Source organism: Ovis aries, chromosome 3, assembly GCF_016772045.2.
Source record: "Ovis aries strain OAR_USU_Benz2616 breed Rambouillet chromosome 3, ARS-UI_Ramb_v3.0, whole genome shotgun sequence".
Lineage (NCBI taxonomy): Eukaryota > Metazoa > Chordata > Mammalia > Artiodactyla > Bovidae > Ovis > Ovis aries.
Genome location: NC_056056.1, coordinates 102,618,986 through 102,637,812, shown reverse-complemented (window position 1 = coordinate 102,637,812; position 18,827 = coordinate 102,618,986). Strand labels below are relative to the sequence as shown.

The following is an 18,827-nucleotide window of genomic DNA, read 5'->3' as shown; positions in this document are numbered from 1 at the left end:
AGACCGGTAGCAACCACTTCCGGTGGGCGCGCGGCGAGAGACGTAACGCGAGAGGTATCGCGCGCGGCGTTTGTGGGTCACGGGACGCGACGCGCCCCCTACGTGGTTGACGTAGCGAGGAGGGAAGTTGGCCCAGCGGCGGCTGGGTCGGCTGCTGGGCGGTGGTGGCGGGTGTATGTGAAGCCGGTGGACGCCGCCGCGGGGCTCCAGGTGAGGCCTGCCGACGGCCCCATCTGCGCGCGACTCGGGCTCGCCGGTCGGCCTTTTCTTCTGGCAACTTGCGGCCCCACATCACCCGGCCCTGGAGTGACCGCGCCCGGGTCCGGCTGCTCGGCCTGCGTTGGGGCTGCCAGACACCATCGCGGAGGCTGGTTACAGCCGAATTTCAGATAGCAGCGAATGATGTCTGCATAGCTGCGGGTCTCACGCAGTGTTTCGGACCTGCTTATATTACAAATTATTGTTGTATCTGCGATGCAGTTGTAATTGGACATCCTGTGTTTTTATGCTCAATCTGGCCGCCTTACCGGCGGCCCCGAGCCGGCGGGGAGCAGCTGGCGTCCTGGAGGCCTGGGGAGTGGAGCCCGACACTGGGCTGCCGGGGCGGGACAAGGAGGCCGGACGATGACCAGCGCCTCCCTGGCTTCAGGCTGGTTGGACTGGACCCCCACGCTGTCGTTCCCCTGATGAACTATTCAGGAAGTAAAACACTATGCGTTTGAGTTTTGCCTTGTTTTTACATCCCATGCTAGTGAACGAGTTGCTTGTTGGTGAGGCGCTGATGGTCTTGTGTGATAAACCATTTTACTTTACGTCGTCGGGAACATCGTTTCTGTTTGGCTTCAGCAAAGGCTTTTCCTTAAAGTCTTGATTGTTAGCACAGATGACAGGTGGACTTTTGATTCAGACTGCCTGAATTTTGGCTCTATCACTATCTCTGCTTCTGGAGAAGGGGTGGGAGGAGGTGGGGAGGTGGGGAGAGGTGGAGCAGATCTGAGGATTGACAGAAATGAAGTACAGAGAATGGGTGGACCTTGTAAAAGCGTTATTATGAAGGTTCAGAAGGCCACGGGGCAGCCCTTTCCTGAAGTGCAATGGGCAGTTCTCCAGCTCCCAAATCAGCCTCAAAACCAAATTTACCCTTTTTTGAGTCCTGCCTCTTCTCAGGGATTGGGGCCAAAATGTAAGGTGACTTGTCTCCTAAATAACTCACAAGAGGGGTGCTAGAGGCTGGCAGTTTCTTCTGATGATTTGTATTAATAATATAAATTTTTCCTCCCTTCTATCTAGGAAGATGTTACCAAGTACTTCGGTGACTTCCCCAGTGCAGGGGAACGGAGTGTTGAGTTCCAGGGATGCAGCCAGACACACAGCGGGAGCAAAACGCTACAAATACCTGAGGAGGCTTTTCCGTTTCCGGCAGATGGACTTTGAGTTTGCTGCCTGGCAGATGCTCTACCTGTTCACTTCCCCACAGAGAGTTTATAGAAACTTTCACTATAGGAAGCAGACGAAAGATCAGTGGGCCAGGGATGACCCAGCTTTCTTGGTCCTGTTAAGTATCTGGCTCTGTGGTAAGTGTTTATCTGCAGGAGAGTTGAGAAATCAGTTGACTGTTTCAGGTTGGACTTGTCATTTGGAGATTCCTGTTGTCAGCGTGTTATGGGTCATAATTTGGGGTTCTCTGAAGCTGTTGTCTTCCTTTCTGAAGTCTCCAAAATCTCCTCACAGGAAAGAGAGTGGTATTCTTCCTGACTTTAAAGGTCCCAAGCAGATGCCAGAGGAAACTGGTTCCTCGGAACTTTAAAAAGCACAGGACAGAGTCACTCCGTGTCGAATTTCAACTACCGTGATAAATACGTAGGGCTTCCCTGGTGCTTCAGACGGTGAAGAATCTGCCTGCAGTGCTGGAGACCTGAGTTCAATCCCTGGGTCAGGAAGATCCCCTGCAGACGGAAATGGCTACCCACTCCAGTATTCTTGCCTGGAGAATTCCATGGACAGAGGAGCCTGGTGGGCTACAGTCCGTGGGGTCGCAAAAGAATCAGATACAACTGAGCGATTAAACTTTCACATTTTTCATAAATTCATTGATACCCAAATGCAAACAATGTGAAAAAGGACTACTGAGATTGGAAGTTACATTTCACCCTCAGGCTGAGCCAGGGCTTCCCTGGTGACTCAGTTGGTAAATAACCTGCCTGCAGTGCAGGAGACCCAGGTTTGATCCCTGGGTCAGGAAGATCCCCCTGGAGAAGGGAATGACAACCCACTCCAGTATTCTTGCCTGGAAAATCCCATGGACAGAGGAGCCTGGTGGGCTACCGTCCATGGGGTCACAAAGAGTCAGACACGACTGAGGACTAACACTCTCACTTCTCACTTTCATCAGGCCGATCCAGAGTGAGGGTTCTGAAAGCACTAATGTGATCTTGAGAAACTGCTTTAAGTTCTCCAATAGTGCAGTGAAAGGGTCTGAACCACTTTTAGTGTCTCAATCATGTCTGACTTTTTGTGACCCCTTGGACTGTAGCCTTCCAGTCTCTGTCCATGAAATTCACCAGGCAAGAATACGGGAGTGGGTAGCCATTTCCTTCTCTAGAGGATATTCCTGAGCCAGGAGTCAAACCTGGGTCTCCTGCATTGCAGGCAGATTCTTTACAATCTAAGCCACCAGGGAAGCCCACCTTTAACTGGGTTTAAACACAGGAGTGCCTTCTCAGTAGTGGTCGTATTCTGAATGCTGGGGCTACCCTGGTGAATCAGATACACGGGCCTCCTCAGTAAACGTCAGGTATCTCAGTGGTAGTTGTGTGTTCCAGGGCGATCTGCATTTCTTAATCAGTTACATCTATTAATAAGATAGCTTAGGGGTTTTGTTTACATACCTGCATCCCATTCTGGAGTGGGCATCTGAAAGGCAGAAACTGACCTGTATGCTTAGAATCTAGCAAAGTGCCTGAATGCATCTTGTAAATCTTTCTTGCAGTGTCCACGATAGGATTTGGCTTTGTGCTGGACATGGGGTTTTTTGAGACGATAAAGCTGCTCCTTTGGGTGGTATTCATAGACTGTGTAGGCGTCGGTCTTCTCATATCAACCTTAATGTGGTAAGTACGGAAGCTTTGGTTTTTCAGATGCTACTGTAGAGCCTCCCTGTTTGCTTCAGAGAGTAGCTGATGGAAACGGAAACTATACAAACTGAAAGCACTGATTTTGTCTGCCAGGATTACCGTAACTCATTCTCCTGTGTTGGCACCTAGAGCAGAAAATACTCTTCAGGGGATGGTCCACTTTGTCAAACTGCACCAAATAAGTGAATTGAAGTCATGATGATGTCGTATTAACAAAATCCCTGATTTTGCAAAAATGTTTCACAGCCAGTTCTGCTGAGGTTGTCTGGGTGACGGCACAGTCTGCTGCTGCCTCGGTCAGGAGCTCATTTCTCGACGGGTAAAACGTGGAGGGTTATGTCATGGAATCTTACTTTGAATCTTTGACATGAGATGGAGCACATGAAAAAGAATTGTTTTGGTTAAGCTTCCTTCCTGCTGAAACACATGAGCAGGTTTTATCTGACTGAGTTCTCAGTCTGACTCTCTCTGGGTTTGCTGTACCAGTACCAGTGTGCTGAGTATCAATTTGGCGTTTTGGTGTTTTGATGGGTGCTCTTGTGTGGTTGGCGGAAGGGGTGGACATGAGGGTGAGCTCGGCACGGGGCTTGTGGTTGCTGTTGTGTATCAGAGAAAACACTGGAACCTGAGTTGGCAGAGATACCTGGGTTCAAATGCCAGCTCAGCCATTTACCCTGTCCTTCTTGGAAGATGGAAGTTAATCATCTATTTGTGAGGTATTTGAAAAGCTTGTACTATGAAAAGCACCTGGCATACAGTCTGTGCTCAATAAATGGTAGCTGTTAACATTTTGAGCAAGATTGTGAGATGCTGACCTCTGATGATACCAACTTGTTATTTTGCTTTGTAACTCCTGACCAGTCCAATAGGTTTTGTATGTGCTGGGTAGTCAGAAAATGCAACACACCAGTAATCTAAAATTCTAAGTGCAAGTCGCTCAGGCATGTCTGACTCTCTGCGACCCCATAGATCCCATAGTCTGTGGAATTCTCCAGGCCAGAATACGGGAGTGGGTAGCCTTTTCCTTCTCCAGGGGATCTTCCCAACCCAGGGATTGAACCCAGGTCTCCTGCACTGCAGGCAGATTCTTTACCACCTGAGCCACAAGATAAATTTCTAAAATCTGGCCTAAAAAGGATACTACTAACTTAAGATGGCAAATAGATGGGGAAACAGTGGAAACAGTGGCTGACTTTATTTTTGGGGCTCCAGAATCACTGCAGATGGTGATTGTAGCCATGAAATTAAAAGACGCTTACTCCTTGGAAGGAGTTATGACCAACCTAGACAGCATATTAAAAAACAGAGACATTACTTTGCCAACAAAGGTCCGTCTAGTCAAGGCTGTGGTTTTTCCAGTAGTTATGTATGGATGTGAGAGTTGGACTATAATGAAAGTTGAGCACCGAAGAATTGATGCATTTGAACTGTGGTGTTGGAGAAGACTCTTGAGAGTCCCTTAGACTGCAAAGAGATCCAACCAGTCCATCCTAAAGGAGATCAGTCCTGGGTGTTCATTGGAGGGACTGATGTTGAAGCTGAAACTCCAATACTTTGGCCACCTGATGCGAAGAGCTGACTCATTTGAAAGACTGAAGGCAGGAGGAGGAGGGGACGACAAAGGATGAGATGGTTGGATGGCATCACCAACTCAAATGGACGTGAGTTTGGGTAGGCTCTGGGAGTTTGTGATGGACAGGGAGGCCTGGCATGCTGCAGTCCATGGGGTTGCAAAGAGTCGGACACGACTGAGTGACTGAACTGAACTAATGAAAAATCTTCTGACTGTGGAGGAGGAGGAGCTGGAGAGAGTGGTGAGGCTGGGTGCAATTGTGTGGTCTGCGTTTGAGCAGTGGAACCCCAGACTAGTGTGGTGATTCTAAAAGTAGAGGATGGTAGGGAAGAGGGGGAGCCCAGGGCCTCTAGGGTGGCCTGCAGGCTGTGGGCTTCGGGTGCCGGTGCATTCCATGTGGGACATGCTGAGTTCAGGAGACATGCTGATAATGAAATAAAGGTTCATTAGACAGTGGGGGAGGGAACTTGGAGGCTGCAGCAGTCTGGCCAAAATGAGGATGTGACTGGCATTCTTAATCTGAAGGTGGGAGGGGAGGCCTCAGCTGTCTTTGAGCTCTCCCGGGAGGAGTGTCAGTGTTTTAGAGGTGAGACCTGGATGAAGGCCAAAAGCCTGGGAAGCACCTGTTTAAGGGCTGAGCAGAGGGGTGGGGGCAGCAGCAGGACCAATGAATGGGAACCCTTGGATGGTGAGCTAAATGCTTCTTACTCTGTTCATTTTATTGCATAGTCTTGGCTCAAGTGGAAGGTGTTTTGGTAAGTTCCAGTTTGTTCTAGCAAAGCACTCGGATCTTGACATTTTCAGACAATTGAGTATAGGACTATTTTATTAGTACTATAGCACCTCTCGTTTCTTTTCCTGTTTTTATTTCCACTGTAGGCATAGCATTTTTCTTAACAGTATCCTTGAAATCACATGTAGAAGCAACCATTGAATTTCCATAACTGTTTAGAATCCTTTTTGTTCTTTTCCTTTGAAGACCTGTCTGTTAACCTGGATGTCTGCCTTTTCATTTATTCATCATTTAAAGGAACCATGAGGCCATGCTGCGGAACAGAGGCATGAGCTTGAGTGATTGTTCAAGCTGTGGCTGGAGATGTTGCTGGCCACTCTTTCCTTACTGGTTCCTCCGGATTCCCTGAACTTTCCACAGTGGGGCGGGGGTTGGTGGGGGGTATGTGACCCTAGTCTTAGGCTGCAGACCTGTTCTCTGTATGTGTTCACTCCGGGTGATCTCACTGAAGTTCACGGCTTTTAATACCATCTGCACACATGAGTCTGTATATCCCCTGTGTGGACTGCTCCTCTAAGCTTCTGGACCTTCTTTCCATATTTCTTACTTCTTCACCGTAACAGGGCCAGGTCCAAACTCCTGTACTCGCCCCTTCCTGCACGCAGATCACTCCTGGTGCAGCCACTCCTGCCTCAGTGGCACCTCCATCTTTCACTTGTTTTAGGGCAGGAGTCTCTCAGTTGTCCTTGACTAACGTTTTCCTCTGGCACCCACTGTGTCGTACGCTACTCTGGCTGTTCGGGCCTCCCAGCTGTAGTTGCCCCCAGGCCAGGGCCCCCGCTGCCGCCAGCCTCTCGTCTCCTCCTCGCAGTGACCTCCCCCTCCTGCCTCTTCGCTTCCATTCTTGTCCCAAGGGTCTGTTCTCAGACCGCAGCCAGAGGAACCCCGTCAAAACAGTAAGCCAAACGTCCTTTTGGGAACTCCACAGTGACTTCTTATTCCACCAAGAGTAAAAGCCAAACGTCTGCAGTGGCCACAGGGTCTATAAGATGCTCCCTTTTCTTCTCCCATTTCATTCCCTGCTATCTTCTCACCAGTTGCAGGCACTCTGAGCCCCTCCCCCACCCGTGCTCAAGACTCCTCCTGCTCGGAGGGCTCTGCCCCAGGGGTTCCCATCGCTGCCCCTGGTTCTTTGCCCAGATGTCACTCTCGGGACTCTCGTCGTGGCTGACATGTCACCTTTGCAGCCCCTGCCCTGCTGTCCTGCTCAGTTTTTTCCTAGGGCCGTCTGACTGTATTGTTGTCAGTCCACTTCCACTAGATTGAAGGCAGACGTTTGCTTACCACCATCTCTCCAGTGTATGGAATAATGCTTGAGCTATAGAAGACAGCCAGTAAATACGCATGGGGTTAATTTTATTGTATTATGAAAGAAATGCTATAATTTTTTTCAGGTTTATCTCCAATAAGTATTTAGTGAAACGGCAGAGCAGAGACTATGATGTGGAGTGGGGCTATGCCTTTGATGTGCATCTGAATGCTTTTTATCCTCTCTTGGTCATTCTGCATTTTATACAGCTTTTTTTCATCAACCGTAAGTAGCAGTTTCTTCTAAACTTGTCATCAGAAAGTCTTCATTGTATCCACTGAAAAAAGATTCATTGTCCATGTCTCTTCGGCAGATGTCATCCTAACAGACACATTTATTGGATATTTAGTTGGAAATACCTTATGGTTGGTTGCCGTTGGCTACTATATCTATGTAACTTTCTTAGGATACAGTGGTAAGTAATTGATTTTTCTCCTTGACAACACTACAGGGAGGGGAGAAGTTTTAACGGTGATACACTGAGCTTTTATGGAGCTGGTACTGTCGCTGGTGTTTTACATAAATTCTTCCAGTTAATCTTTAGTTATATGATACAGGTTTACTATTCCCCATTTTTCAAATGAGGAGACAAGCCCAGAGAGATTAAGTAATTTATCCATGGTCCCATAGCTCCAAAGTGGCATAGCTGGTACATAACAAACTTTATAATTTCAAGGAACCATGTTAAACCATCTGATGCTCTCCAGGTTTCTTGCAGGAACCCATGACGAGTTTTCTTTTCTCCCAGGTTTTTGGGTTCTGGGTTTCCAGCAGTCAGTCAGATGAGGAAAGGGTTGGGTCCAGTGTATGGGCATGTTTAAAACCTTTACCGTATTTTCTGTTTGGGGGACGATTGTGAAATACTCTTCATTTTGTAAACATCTGTGTTGGTCCCAGGCCACCTGCTGGACTGGAGAAGCCTAGGGGTGGGAGATACTGGGGATAATCACAGAAGATCAAGCCCAGCTTCTGCTGCACTCAGGATATGTTTATAAATTCATTACTCAATCCTGCTATCGGTTCGTCTTTCATAGTATGAATGAGAACCATGTTTATTTTTCTTCATGTAAAGAAATGACTGCTGTTAAGAGTTAAATTTAGAGATCTTATGATTTGTTAGTGTTATGTGTTGTAGCTCTTTCCTTTATTGTCCCTCTAGATGATTAGAATCTTACTGTAAACCTAGGTCACTTGGACTCACATGTGACTGATTCCACTGGTCAGAGAGTCCCCTTGACTTTGTCAGGAACCACTTGCCCCCCCCCCCCCACCTCCAAATTGTAACACCTTGTTTTGGGCATTGGGGAGGTCCTGTCTCTCGTTCGGGGGAGATGGAAGTGGATTTTGGAGCACTGTCCTGGTAACTCACTACAATTTAGAAGATTCTTTGGGCACAGCTCAGTTTCAGTTTGGGGACTACTTGTATGAGAAATACTTAGATTTGAATGCATGGGGTATAGACCCACTATCAGGAAGCCGCAAGTGAGAAAGAAGGAAACACAGATATCTGGGGGTGGGTTTTATATTTGAGAGCTTCATTTCTTTCCTAAAGTCTGGGATTACTAGTTGAGAGCTCACTTTCTCCAAGTGGAGGTGTAACACTCCCTCGGTTGGGAAATCTCAAACGGCTGAAAGCTGTTTTTCTCCTGTAACGTCACCCATGTCTGCTGGTACATTAAGATGGGAAGCTTCTGAAGCATCACAGGTTTCAATTCACCACTTGATCCATGAATAACTGGCGATACTGACTCTCACCCTTAACCTGAATCCTGGCCCTTTTCCAGCACTGCCATTTTTGAAAAACACGGTGATCCTTCTCTACCCGTTTGCACCTCTCATCCTGCTCTACGGACTCTCACTAGCCCTGGGCTGGAACTTCACCCACACGCTCTGCTCCTTCTACAAGTACAGAGTGAAGTGAGCCAGGGGGCCCCTTACATCTGAGCAGCAGCAACAGTATCGGTGAGGTGGTGATTTCCTGTGAAACCTGTAAATAAACTATCATTGTAGATATCTTAAAGGTACAAAGTTTGCAAATTTGAAGAACTATAAATGTTAATAGTACATTCCTTAAAACTGATTAAATGTACATTTCTACAATAAATATTTTTTAAACTAAAGTGTTACCTTTTATTCATAAATATTTGCACACAGAATGATATACAAAGTACTAAGGCTATAAAGAAAATACAAAGGTGAAACTTTTTAACATTATTTTTGAAGGCGTATCCACATAGTCATATGTGTGCCATCCCCTCCCCAGCTGTTACTGACAAGGTACAGAGTCACCCCCATTTCTAACAGGCTGCATTTTAAACTTTTATATAAGCCACAGGGTCCTAATTTAAGCTTTAAAAGTCTCCTTAGGAATCACTGAACTACAGGCTGTAAATGTCACTAATAGCCATTGTTTATGCAAAAAAAAAAAAAAAATACCCAACTGAAGACTCCCCCAGAAGCTCTTCTTACTCTGGGAGCTGCATAGCACACTTAAGGTGGGAGTGAACCTCTGTGTAACACTGATAGTCATGGTCTTAACGAAGGCTTTTTTTTTTTCTTTAAAGACTTTCCAAAACACACAAATCTACTATTGTTTTCTAACAGGAAATAGTCCCGGTAAGCTATTATATATCAGTGTTAAAATTATAATAATAAAAAAGCTTGGTACTCATGAAGTTTTACCTGTTTTTTATTAGGAGTCTTGAATTCAACATGGCTTTTTAAACTTCTTTATTTCAAATACACATGAACGGCTGTGGCACAGAGAAACAGTGATGAAGGCACAGTCAACGGGACCAGTTATCAGGTTTTCAGTTTTAGCAGCAAATTAGAAAATAAATAATCTGCCTTTGAAAATCCAACAGGACCTAAAATATTACTACAGTTATTACCAATCCGACCAATGAAGATGTTATAAGGAAACTATGTACAATATATTTCAGGGGGAGAAAAAAACAACATTGGTACAACCTGGAAAAGCAGTTCTTCAGGCAGCTTCTCCCAGGGGTGCTTCCAGAAACACCCCCAATCACAAAGACAGCCTTTCCAAACAAAGTTTGTTCTCAAGGAGAAATGCTTTAGTCTTTCATCCCATAAATGAAGCAATGGTTACATTTAATCAGCTGATCTCTACAATCTTGCTTAGAAAACACGACCGACTACACTGAAAACGTCAAATCTGCTGGCAGTGCATCTTACAGTACCGTCGACCCTGGCCATCATTAAGGCTCAGAGACTGTCTTAAAAAGGTATTTTCACCCAAATTTCAGCAAACAGAGCATTTCGAACAAATAATGGAATGCTTAGCAAACTCAAGTACCAAATCTTTTTGATTCCAGGGCAATTTGCTAATCACTAATGCTGTGAATTAAACAGCCTTCCTCGATTCCAAGAGTATGGAATATTCCCCACAACAGATAATCCTTATTCTAGAACAGTTTTAGCACCACAGTTCCTAACGTTTTTCCACACAAACTGTTTCCAGTCCAACACCCAGTTTACATGTTTTGAATGACATCTAAATTGCCCACTCATGCTCTGAAGCTCCAGCCCTTTCTGGTTTGTTCCTCTGGAAATGCTCTAGCTAGCACCCTAACAGGTGAAGCGAGTGTTTCAGGTAAGAAGAGTCAAAGTTTCTGTATAGATGTTGATGATACAAGTATATAAATATAAAAAATGCCTTTTTTTTTTTTTTTTTAGTAATATTCTTGTAGTGGTCTCTTCAGCATTGTAGGTTCACATGCATTGAAGAAGTGAAGCATATTAGTTAGGCCACATATATGTTAAGATTAATAATTAAAGATACACAATTCTCAAACAAAATCTCACACTAAACAGTGCTCCATAGCTTGGAAATGTTTCCTTTTCTTTAGGACTTCAGATACGATTATGACTCAAATCTCTTGACTTTTTAATCACCTTAGCCTCTCATTTTCTTTCTTTTCATTCAACTTTCCTTATATCAGGGCTATGGCAATATAGTCAAAGAAGCACAAGAAATATGGATAAACCAAAATTAAACCAGCAATTAACAATTGGGGAGCAAAAGTATTTTGGAAAATAAATGTGAATTACAAAACTTTGCTTAGCACATATAGGATTTGATCTGTGCTTAGATTATAAAGTAATACAGATTAGATTATTTGATCTCTACACAAAGGCATACTTTTTTTCCTCTTAATAGCTTATTTAAAATAGCACTGTCCATTCTTAATAATAACTGACAGAACAATCAAAATCAACATAAAGTGATGCTGATTCCAGGAAAAATATGCCTTGGATCCTGCTCCTGCAATGTCATGCTAGCAATTCCTTTATGAAATGTGCTACTAAGCTGTTACAAGTTTTTGCCCACAACCTTCCAATGAAAATTAACTGAGGTCTTCGGGAGAGAATCCCAGATGAGACTTGGATATATAATCTGGTAGGATAAGACTTTATTCATGTGTTTATCAAGAAATAACCCAACTATGTGTAAAAAAATGAAACTAGAACACTTACTAACACCATACACAATAAACAAACTCAAAATGGATTAAAGATTTAAATGTAAGGCCAGAAACCATAAAGCTTTTACAGGAAAACATACATGGTACACTCTTTGACATATATCCTAGCAAGATTCTGTTACCCACCTCCTAGAGCAATAGAAATAAAAACAAAAGTAAACAAATGGGACTTAATTAAAAGCTTTTGCATGGCAAAGGAAACAGTAAACAAGATTAAAAGACAACCCGCAGAATAGGAGAAAATAAAACAATAAGCAAACAAAACAACTGACACAGGATTAATCTCCAAAAGATACAAGCAGCTCATGTAGCTCAAAAACAGAAAAACCACCCAATCAAAAAATGGACGGATTAAAAAAAAAAAAAAATGGACAGATGACCTAAACAGACATTTCTCAGAAAACATACAGATGGCCAACAAACATGAAAAGATGCTCAATATAGCTCATTATTAATGCAAACCAGAACTACAAGGAAGTATCACCTCATGCCAGTCAGAACGGTCATCAGTAAAAAACCTACAAACAATGAATGCTGGAGAAGATCTGGAGAAAGGGAGCGCTCTTGCACTGTTGGTGGGAATGTAAATTGATACAGCTAGTAATGCAATTCCTTGAAAAACTAGGAATAGAACTACCACATGACCCAACAATCCCAGTACTGGGCATACAGCCTGAGAAAACCATAAATGAAAGAGACACATGTAATCCCAATGTTCACTGCAGCACTTTTTAGGACATGGAAGCAACTTAGATGTCCACCAACAGATGAATGGATAAAGAAATTGTGGTACATATATACAGTGGAATACTACTCAGCTGTTAAATAAAAAAGTGTACATCTGAGTCAGTCCTAGAGATGGATCTATTATACAGAGTGAAGTAAGTCAAAAAGAGACAAATATTGTATATTAACACATGCACATGGAATCTAGAAAGACGGTACTGATAATCCTATTTGCAGGGCAGCAACGGAGATGCAGACATAGAGAACAGATCTGTGAACACAGTTGGGGAAGGAGAGGTGGGACGGATTGAGAGAATAGCATGGAAACGTACATTACCGTACGTAAAACAAGTGAGAATTTGCTGTATGACTCAGGAAACTCAACCTGGTGCTCTATCCCTAGGGGGATAGAGCGGAAGGGGGTTTCAGAAGGGAGGGGATATATGTATACCTGTGGCTGATTAATGCTGATGTATGGCAGAAACCAACACAATATTGTAAAGCAGTTATCTTCCAATTTAAAAAATAAAAATAAATACACCAGAAGGAATTAAATAGGAAGACTTTTCTGCTTCACCTCTTTTAAATATCATATTCATTTTCTATTGCTGCATTAAATCATGGCAAATTTAAAAGCTTAAGACAATACCCATTTATTATCTCACAGGTCTATAGGCCAGAAGTCCAGGCAGACAGGACTGTGCTCTCTGCTCAAGGTCTCACAAGGCTGCATCCAGGTGCTGGTGGGGACCAGGCTCTTGGCTGCTGAAGCAAAGTCAATCTGCAGACTCCTTCAGATTGCTGGCTGAGTCCAGTTCCTGTGGCTGCAGGACCGCAGTTTCCATTCCCTTGGCTGCCGGCTGGGGCCTCTCAGCTCCTTCAGAGGCATATCTCCTCATGTGGCTGCCCCCATCTGAAACCAGCCATGGTGTCTCAAGTCCTCCTGCTTTGAATCTCTGACTTCTGCTGACAGCCTGAGAAAACTCAGGGCCCACATGATTTGGTTAGCGGTTCCCAGATAATCTCCCTTTTGTTGTACAACATAATTATGGATCATACTCACAGGTTTCACATACACTCAAAATCTACAAAGTCACTGGGGGTCATCCACAGAAGTCTGGCTGCTACAAATACACACTGCTATCAATTAGAGCAATCTTTCCAAACATGCTGTTTGCATATAATCACACTTGGCTCCGCGGACAGCACTGTTAGCAGACAATTTTTTCATTACTAGGACACATTTAAGAGACGACCTCACAGGACTGCTGACGGTTTTCTAATTATTTACTGATGCAATTGTTGATCTAAAAAAGCTATAAAAGACATCTCCAACAGTTGAATTAACCTATACACACGTCTAGAGCCTGCGTGCTAAATAATCCACGTGCATTCATGTTTTCCAAAGCTTGTCAATCACAAGCTTTGGAACCTCAACTTCAAGTTGTAGGTCTTACTGGACTCCAATAGCAGAAACAGTGAAAGCCGTAAAGAACGCATGAGACTGAGAGCAAAGAATTCAGAGCTGGATCTCAGACACCTGGAAACGGGTCCTCAACTTTCTCTTCTCCCCGCAAATACTCATCATTTATACTAGGACATATTCTGCATGTCTGCTTTCAGCTTCATGATTGCAACTCATTATTCTGAATTCTAAAATGTTCATATTAGCACTCGACACAGTGCTGTCCTATAGAATTTTCTGGGATGATGAAGACGTTCTGTATCTGTGCTGTTTGATCCAGGGGCCACCAGCCATAGGGAGGGCCAGTGTGACTACAGAGCTGAATGTTTTATTAATTTAAGTAGCTGCCCGGTGTCCAGCGGCTACTGTAGAGGACAGCAGAGCTCCAGAGACACCATGCCAAAGACACACAGAAAAGCAACATTAGTCCCACCACCTGACACACTTTTCCCCACTCCTGCTTTGGGCAAAAGTGGTTCAGCATCCATTCAAGGTCAAGTATTTACTTCCTCTCTGTTCCAGATTCCCTAATCTTCTGTCCCAGTACTTCAGTCCCTAACATGATTCTTAAGGGCAACCACTAGAATTGCCTGTCCTTGGCAAGCTTCTAATTGTCTAGTGGAAATCAGGGGAGGGGAGCTCAGCAAACAAGAGGCTCCATGGACACCTGTACAGCCCGGTATGGACAGGAAGCACGATGTACGCACTTGCCCACAGGAGCTTGACATTTGGTCAGAGTGAGTGCACGTCTGTGCACACACACACCCCACAAACAGAAACTAGACAGTTGAGACTGTGTGTGTGCTCGCATGCGTGCAAGTGTGTGGCAAGGACAGCAGCTGAAGAGAGTGCAGGAAAAGGAAGAGGAGTGTGGGCTGGCAGAGTTGGTCCCCCACCCCAGACCCTGCCTGGGTACCTGCCATGTGTCAGGCAGTGTTCTGGGCTCAATGAGGCACTGGTAACAAATTCACAGGAAGAAAGGGGTGCACAAGGGAGTCCTTGAAAGATAAGATGTGGCTAAAACTCTTCTCAGGAACAGGAGGGATGAGCTAATAAGTTTTCACCCTCAGCTCTGCAGAGCTGCTTGGATAAGGCTCAGTCTCAAGACATACACCCTGACAAAGGGCCAGGAACTGCAGTTACTGTCACCTCCTTGGACTCTCAGAGCATGGCCTTTCTTCCTCAAGTCAAAGTCGGCTACTTGGGAAGCAGACAAACAAGGGGGTTCTAAACTCACCTCTAGATTTTTACCTCCTGACACTTAGTTGTTGGAGCAGCAATTTAGAATGTGAAGCTGGTTCCAATGTTTTATAATGAGAGGCTATGCTTTTCCAGTGAAATTTCCCTGCCAGGCACTGGGTCAAGGGAAGTTGGGAAGAAAAGGTAAATTAAAGAAAATACGAAATAAATTTTAAAAACCTTGAGGGAAATGTTTAACTGGACTTTGACATAAAAATAATCATTGTTGGCAACGTGTAACTTTTAAATCAAGAACCATTCAAGTAGTGGAAAAAATTGTACCCTATCTGTGTTTTCCATCCTTTTTCACTGCATGACCCTGTACAGAAAATAAGGCTGTTTGAAAGCTATTTGTTCAGCCTGCTGGGTATTATAGGTGACACTTCTCCAAGCTAAAGGCAACCAGCTAGAACCTCCAGTGCCCAAGGCCTCAGCCACGGGCTATTCTGAAAGCCCAGAGGATTTAACCTCTGCACACCTGTAACTGCCTGCAGCCCACCTGAGGACACCACAGTGATTGGGAACTGATGTTGATAATTCATAATTTTGTAAAAGACTTCTGTTAAGATCACTGACTGCTAAGGCTGATAATATTTTTGTCTACAGTAATGACATCATGTGGAATTGCAGGTTTAAGAGTAATAAATACTCTTTGGATGTGAATTTACTTTCAAGTTCATACTGCAACCGAATAAATTATTTTAAAAAACAGACACCTGTTACAATACCCTTCACCAAAAACCCACCATTACAATCACATTTTCTTCAGAATTAAACCAACTGTGACTCGTACAACAGCATTACCTAGAAAACATTTTGTCAGAACTCAGAATGAGTGCAGATATAAGAGCATCAAGAGAAAATGGATCTAATTCATGGGTTTTAGACAAAGAATAATACAGAAAGAAGAGTTTGTGATTTTACATATCAGAGGAAATGTAATGACTTCAGTGTATGGTAATTTGGGTAGAAATGCATTACCCTTGCACATTAAAATTTATCAGACTGATTTTTTTGTGGCTATACACCATACATAGTATAGTAAAATAACCCTCAAGAAGGACATTGGTCTTTAAAATCCTGGCTTTAAGGAATGACAAACGACTTTGAAAATATTTTGCTCAGAATCATTGTGATTATAAAAGTACTTCAGTTAGGAAATCAATCTAGAATCATTCTTAAATGGCAGTGCATTTGAAAAATGGCATTAACTTGTAATGTTTGCATTTCCAAAGAAAAATATAGAAAGAACTTAAAAAAGCAAGGTAACTGGTTTTCAAAAAAAGTATTGATTCAAAAATTTACTGCACAAAAATATGTACTTCTTAAGTATTTCTAATAAATTAACTCCATAACATTTTATGTATATTTATATATTTATATATATATATAATCCCTGATCATCTATAAAAGAGGGTCTATAATACTAAAATAAATGAACTTCAAAAGTACCCCCTTCATAAAATGTATTTAACATTAATTTTTCTCAAATTTAATGAATGTAACAATATGTACAACTCTTATGTATTAGTATAATACCAAAATAGTACAAGTCATATTAACAGGCTGTCGTAACTGTAAAACGTTTGAGTTGAGTTAAAACTGGAGGACAGCTTAGATTCAAAGGAATACAATTATCCGTGGGAGATTCATTTTCCAAGTGGAAATATGACAATCATTTATCTACAGTAGATTTCACGAGAGGTAGAATTCAAGTTACCAAAAAAAGGTACGTGCTCAGCTGTCTTTAATCAACAAATTCACAGGGGAAAAAAATGTGTTGGTTTCTTAGTAGAGATGGTCAGTTTGTGACTTTTTTAATATGGATCTGAAATACAAGATAGTGAACAGCATGATATGGCAATCAATTTTCAATTCGAAAAAAACCTTAAGTATGAAATCCAAATGTTGTAAAAAAAAAAAAAAAAAGGAGAATCTAAGCTGTTTCACTGATTTAATGTATTGTCTTACCTCATTAAGAATGGCCCAAACAGCAGAATTCTGAATAACTGAAAGTCGGAAGGCTGAAATGGGGTTTAGGTTGGGATCCACCATCCCTTCCGCAATACCGTTTTCAAATTTCCCTGCAAAGGAAAAATCAACACTTGCTGGGGTAAGAGCGAAACAAGCACAAACAATCACTGACTTAAAGCAGGGAAGGAAAACACCAAAGAAATATTTCCACAGATGTTTTTACTCAAAGGATGGGTGAGTCTGTTTTCTTCCTACTCCCTTTATTCCAGGTTTAAATGTTTCACAAAGTAGTACATGCTTTAAACCATGAGCAGCAACCTATTTAACAGGCAGAGCTACACATTTTCTTATTGCAAATTTTTAAAAAGTAAATATATTTATTCTGACATCAACTAACACAAGTTTTTAGTAAAATATGACTTACAAGCCTTACAAAACATACTCCTTCCCATCTCTCAGTCTACGTTGAGGATTGAGTCAATAGTTACAAATTTCACTGCTTAATTAGACACACACACAATGGTTGGCCTTGAGTGATTTCCAAGGTCAAATCTAGGAGGAATTAAGAGATGATACATCCTCAAGGCAGGTCTAATATAAAACTCCATTATAAATGACAAGCTCATAAAGCTCTCCTGTAAGGATAAGGACCAAGATCTTCTAGAAAAGATAATAAGCTCTCTATTCTACTTTTCTTGCTGTGAGGAAACAGCAAGGAAACAAAACAAAAACACTGTTGAAAAAGTGTCAGAAAAATGGTTGTTCTGAGTCACACTGCTCTAAGCCAGAGATTGGCAAACTTCCTAAAATAGCAGATAGTAAATATTTTAGGCTTTGTGAGTCAAGAGGGCATTTGATAATATCACACAGGTACTTCTACAGGAAAAGAGAAAAACTAATTTCCATAAAATTTTTATTGATGAAATTCAAACTTTCAACTAAGTATTTTGTCTTTTTTATTTATTTTGAAATTCAAAATAACTCAGTATCTTTTTTTTAAATTAACTGGTACTCAAATTCAATGTTCCTTATTAAAATTGATCACAAATATTAATCTGTTAATGTGGATCTATAATGAGGCTTCTTTTTATGAAGAGATTTATTTTTCAATTTAAAATATTTTTCTCAATCCATATTTACTTACTATTAAACATTTGTGCAACACTCTTTGGTAAAGTAAAAAAAGTCCTGAAATAATTTGTATAGCATTAAAAGATATGGCTTATCCACTGACTTAAAAAAAAACTTTTTATTTTAGAATATAGCTGATAAACAATGTTGTGATATCTTCAGGTGAACAGCAAAAGGACTCAGCCATACATATACATATATCCATTCTCCCCCAGACTCTCCTCCCCTCCAAACTGCCACATAACGTATGAGATTTTGATATACCTTTAAGCTTTCCTTTCACACAGCCTAAATAAGATACTGCCAAATAACATGACTAATCCATAAGCACAAGATTTAATGGAGCATATCCATGACTTGGAAGGTATCTGCATCAAATTCTATTAAGAGTCTTTTCTTCAAAAGATATCTACCTTATCATAACATTACAGATGAATCACTTCCAATCAAAGGTTAGGTGGAACCTCCTCAATTAGCTTGATATTTCCTGCAGTTTGGTGTCACCAAAGTGACTTGAATGAAATATAAGTTTTACACATAAGAACTGTTTTGTTTTAATAATTTTAGGTTGAATTCACTAAGAAACATTATCAGGTCTGAAGCAAAAACTTATTTTCAAAAAGATAACCATAGTCGAAGGCACTCAAAAACTTTCTCACTTGGAAAATTTTCAATTCTTATTCCAGAGCTTAAAAATAAATAAATAAAATTTTATCACTGCTAAGCCCCAGAACTGCTGTTTGGTAGGGCAAGTCAGAATATTCAGTTCTTATTTCTGACAAAAATTCACAGAACTGATGTTGATGAAGTCAATGAGAGTGAATAAAATTCACTGGCAATACTACTAGTTCAATAAATTAATCATACATGACAGATTTAAACACTCTGTAAAGCATCTATCGACACATAATAAGATAACTACGGGCTTGAAGCATCTTACGGCTTCTTAAAACTTTCTATTTCACATTTATAGCT

At 42.1% G+C, this 18,827-nt stretch overlaps 2 protein-coding genes across 11 annotated transcripts in view; one reads left to right on the top strand and one right to left on the bottom strand.

Moving 5' to 3' along the window:
* Positions 1 to 15: 15 nt before the first annotated feature.
* UNC50 (unc-50 inner nuclear membrane RNA binding protein) lies at positions 16 to 8,929 on the top strand. Of its 3 annotated transcripts, none has more exons than XM_012173801.4 (6): positions 16 to 54; positions 1,291 to 1,574; positions 2,990 to 3,110; positions 6,895 to 7,034; positions 7,123 to 7,224; positions 8,594 to 8,929. In XM_012173801.4, the coding sequence occupies exons 2-6, from the start codon at positions 1,295 to 1,297 to the stop codon at positions 8,728 to 8,730; spliced, it is 780 nt and encodes a 259-aa protein (XP_012029191.1). In that variant the 5' UTR covers positions 16 to 54; positions 1,291 to 1,294; the 3' UTR covers positions 8,731 to 8,929. The 3 variants fall into 3 exon arrangements, with proteins under 3 accessions (XP_012029191.1, XP_004006198.1, XP_042102391.1); XM_004006149.4 differs by lacking the exon at positions 16 to 54 and adding an exon at positions 114 to 210; XM_042246457.1 differs by lacking the exon at positions 16 to 54 and adding an exon at positions 114 to 770.
* A 551-nt stretch (positions 8,930 to 9,480) lies between these two features.
* MGAT4A (alpha-1,3-mannosyl-glycoprotein 4-beta-N-acetylglucosaminyltransferase A) overlaps positions 9,481 to 18,827 on the bottom strand; it is a 124,808-nt gene continuing 115,461 nt past the window's right edge. For all 8 annotated transcript variants that reach the window (XM_060413945.1, XM_015094497.4, XM_060413947.1 and 5 more), the window contains 2 exons: positions 16,719 to 16,831; positions 9,481 to 16,575 (listed from right to left, as the gene is read on the bottom strand). In XM_060413945.1, coding sequence (XP_060269928.1) covers positions 16,549 to 16,575; positions 16,719 to 16,831 — 140 coding nt within the window. In that variant the 3' untranslated portion in view covers positions 9,481 to 16,548. The remainder of the gene's footprint in view (positions 16,576 to 16,718; positions 16,832 to 18,827) is intronic.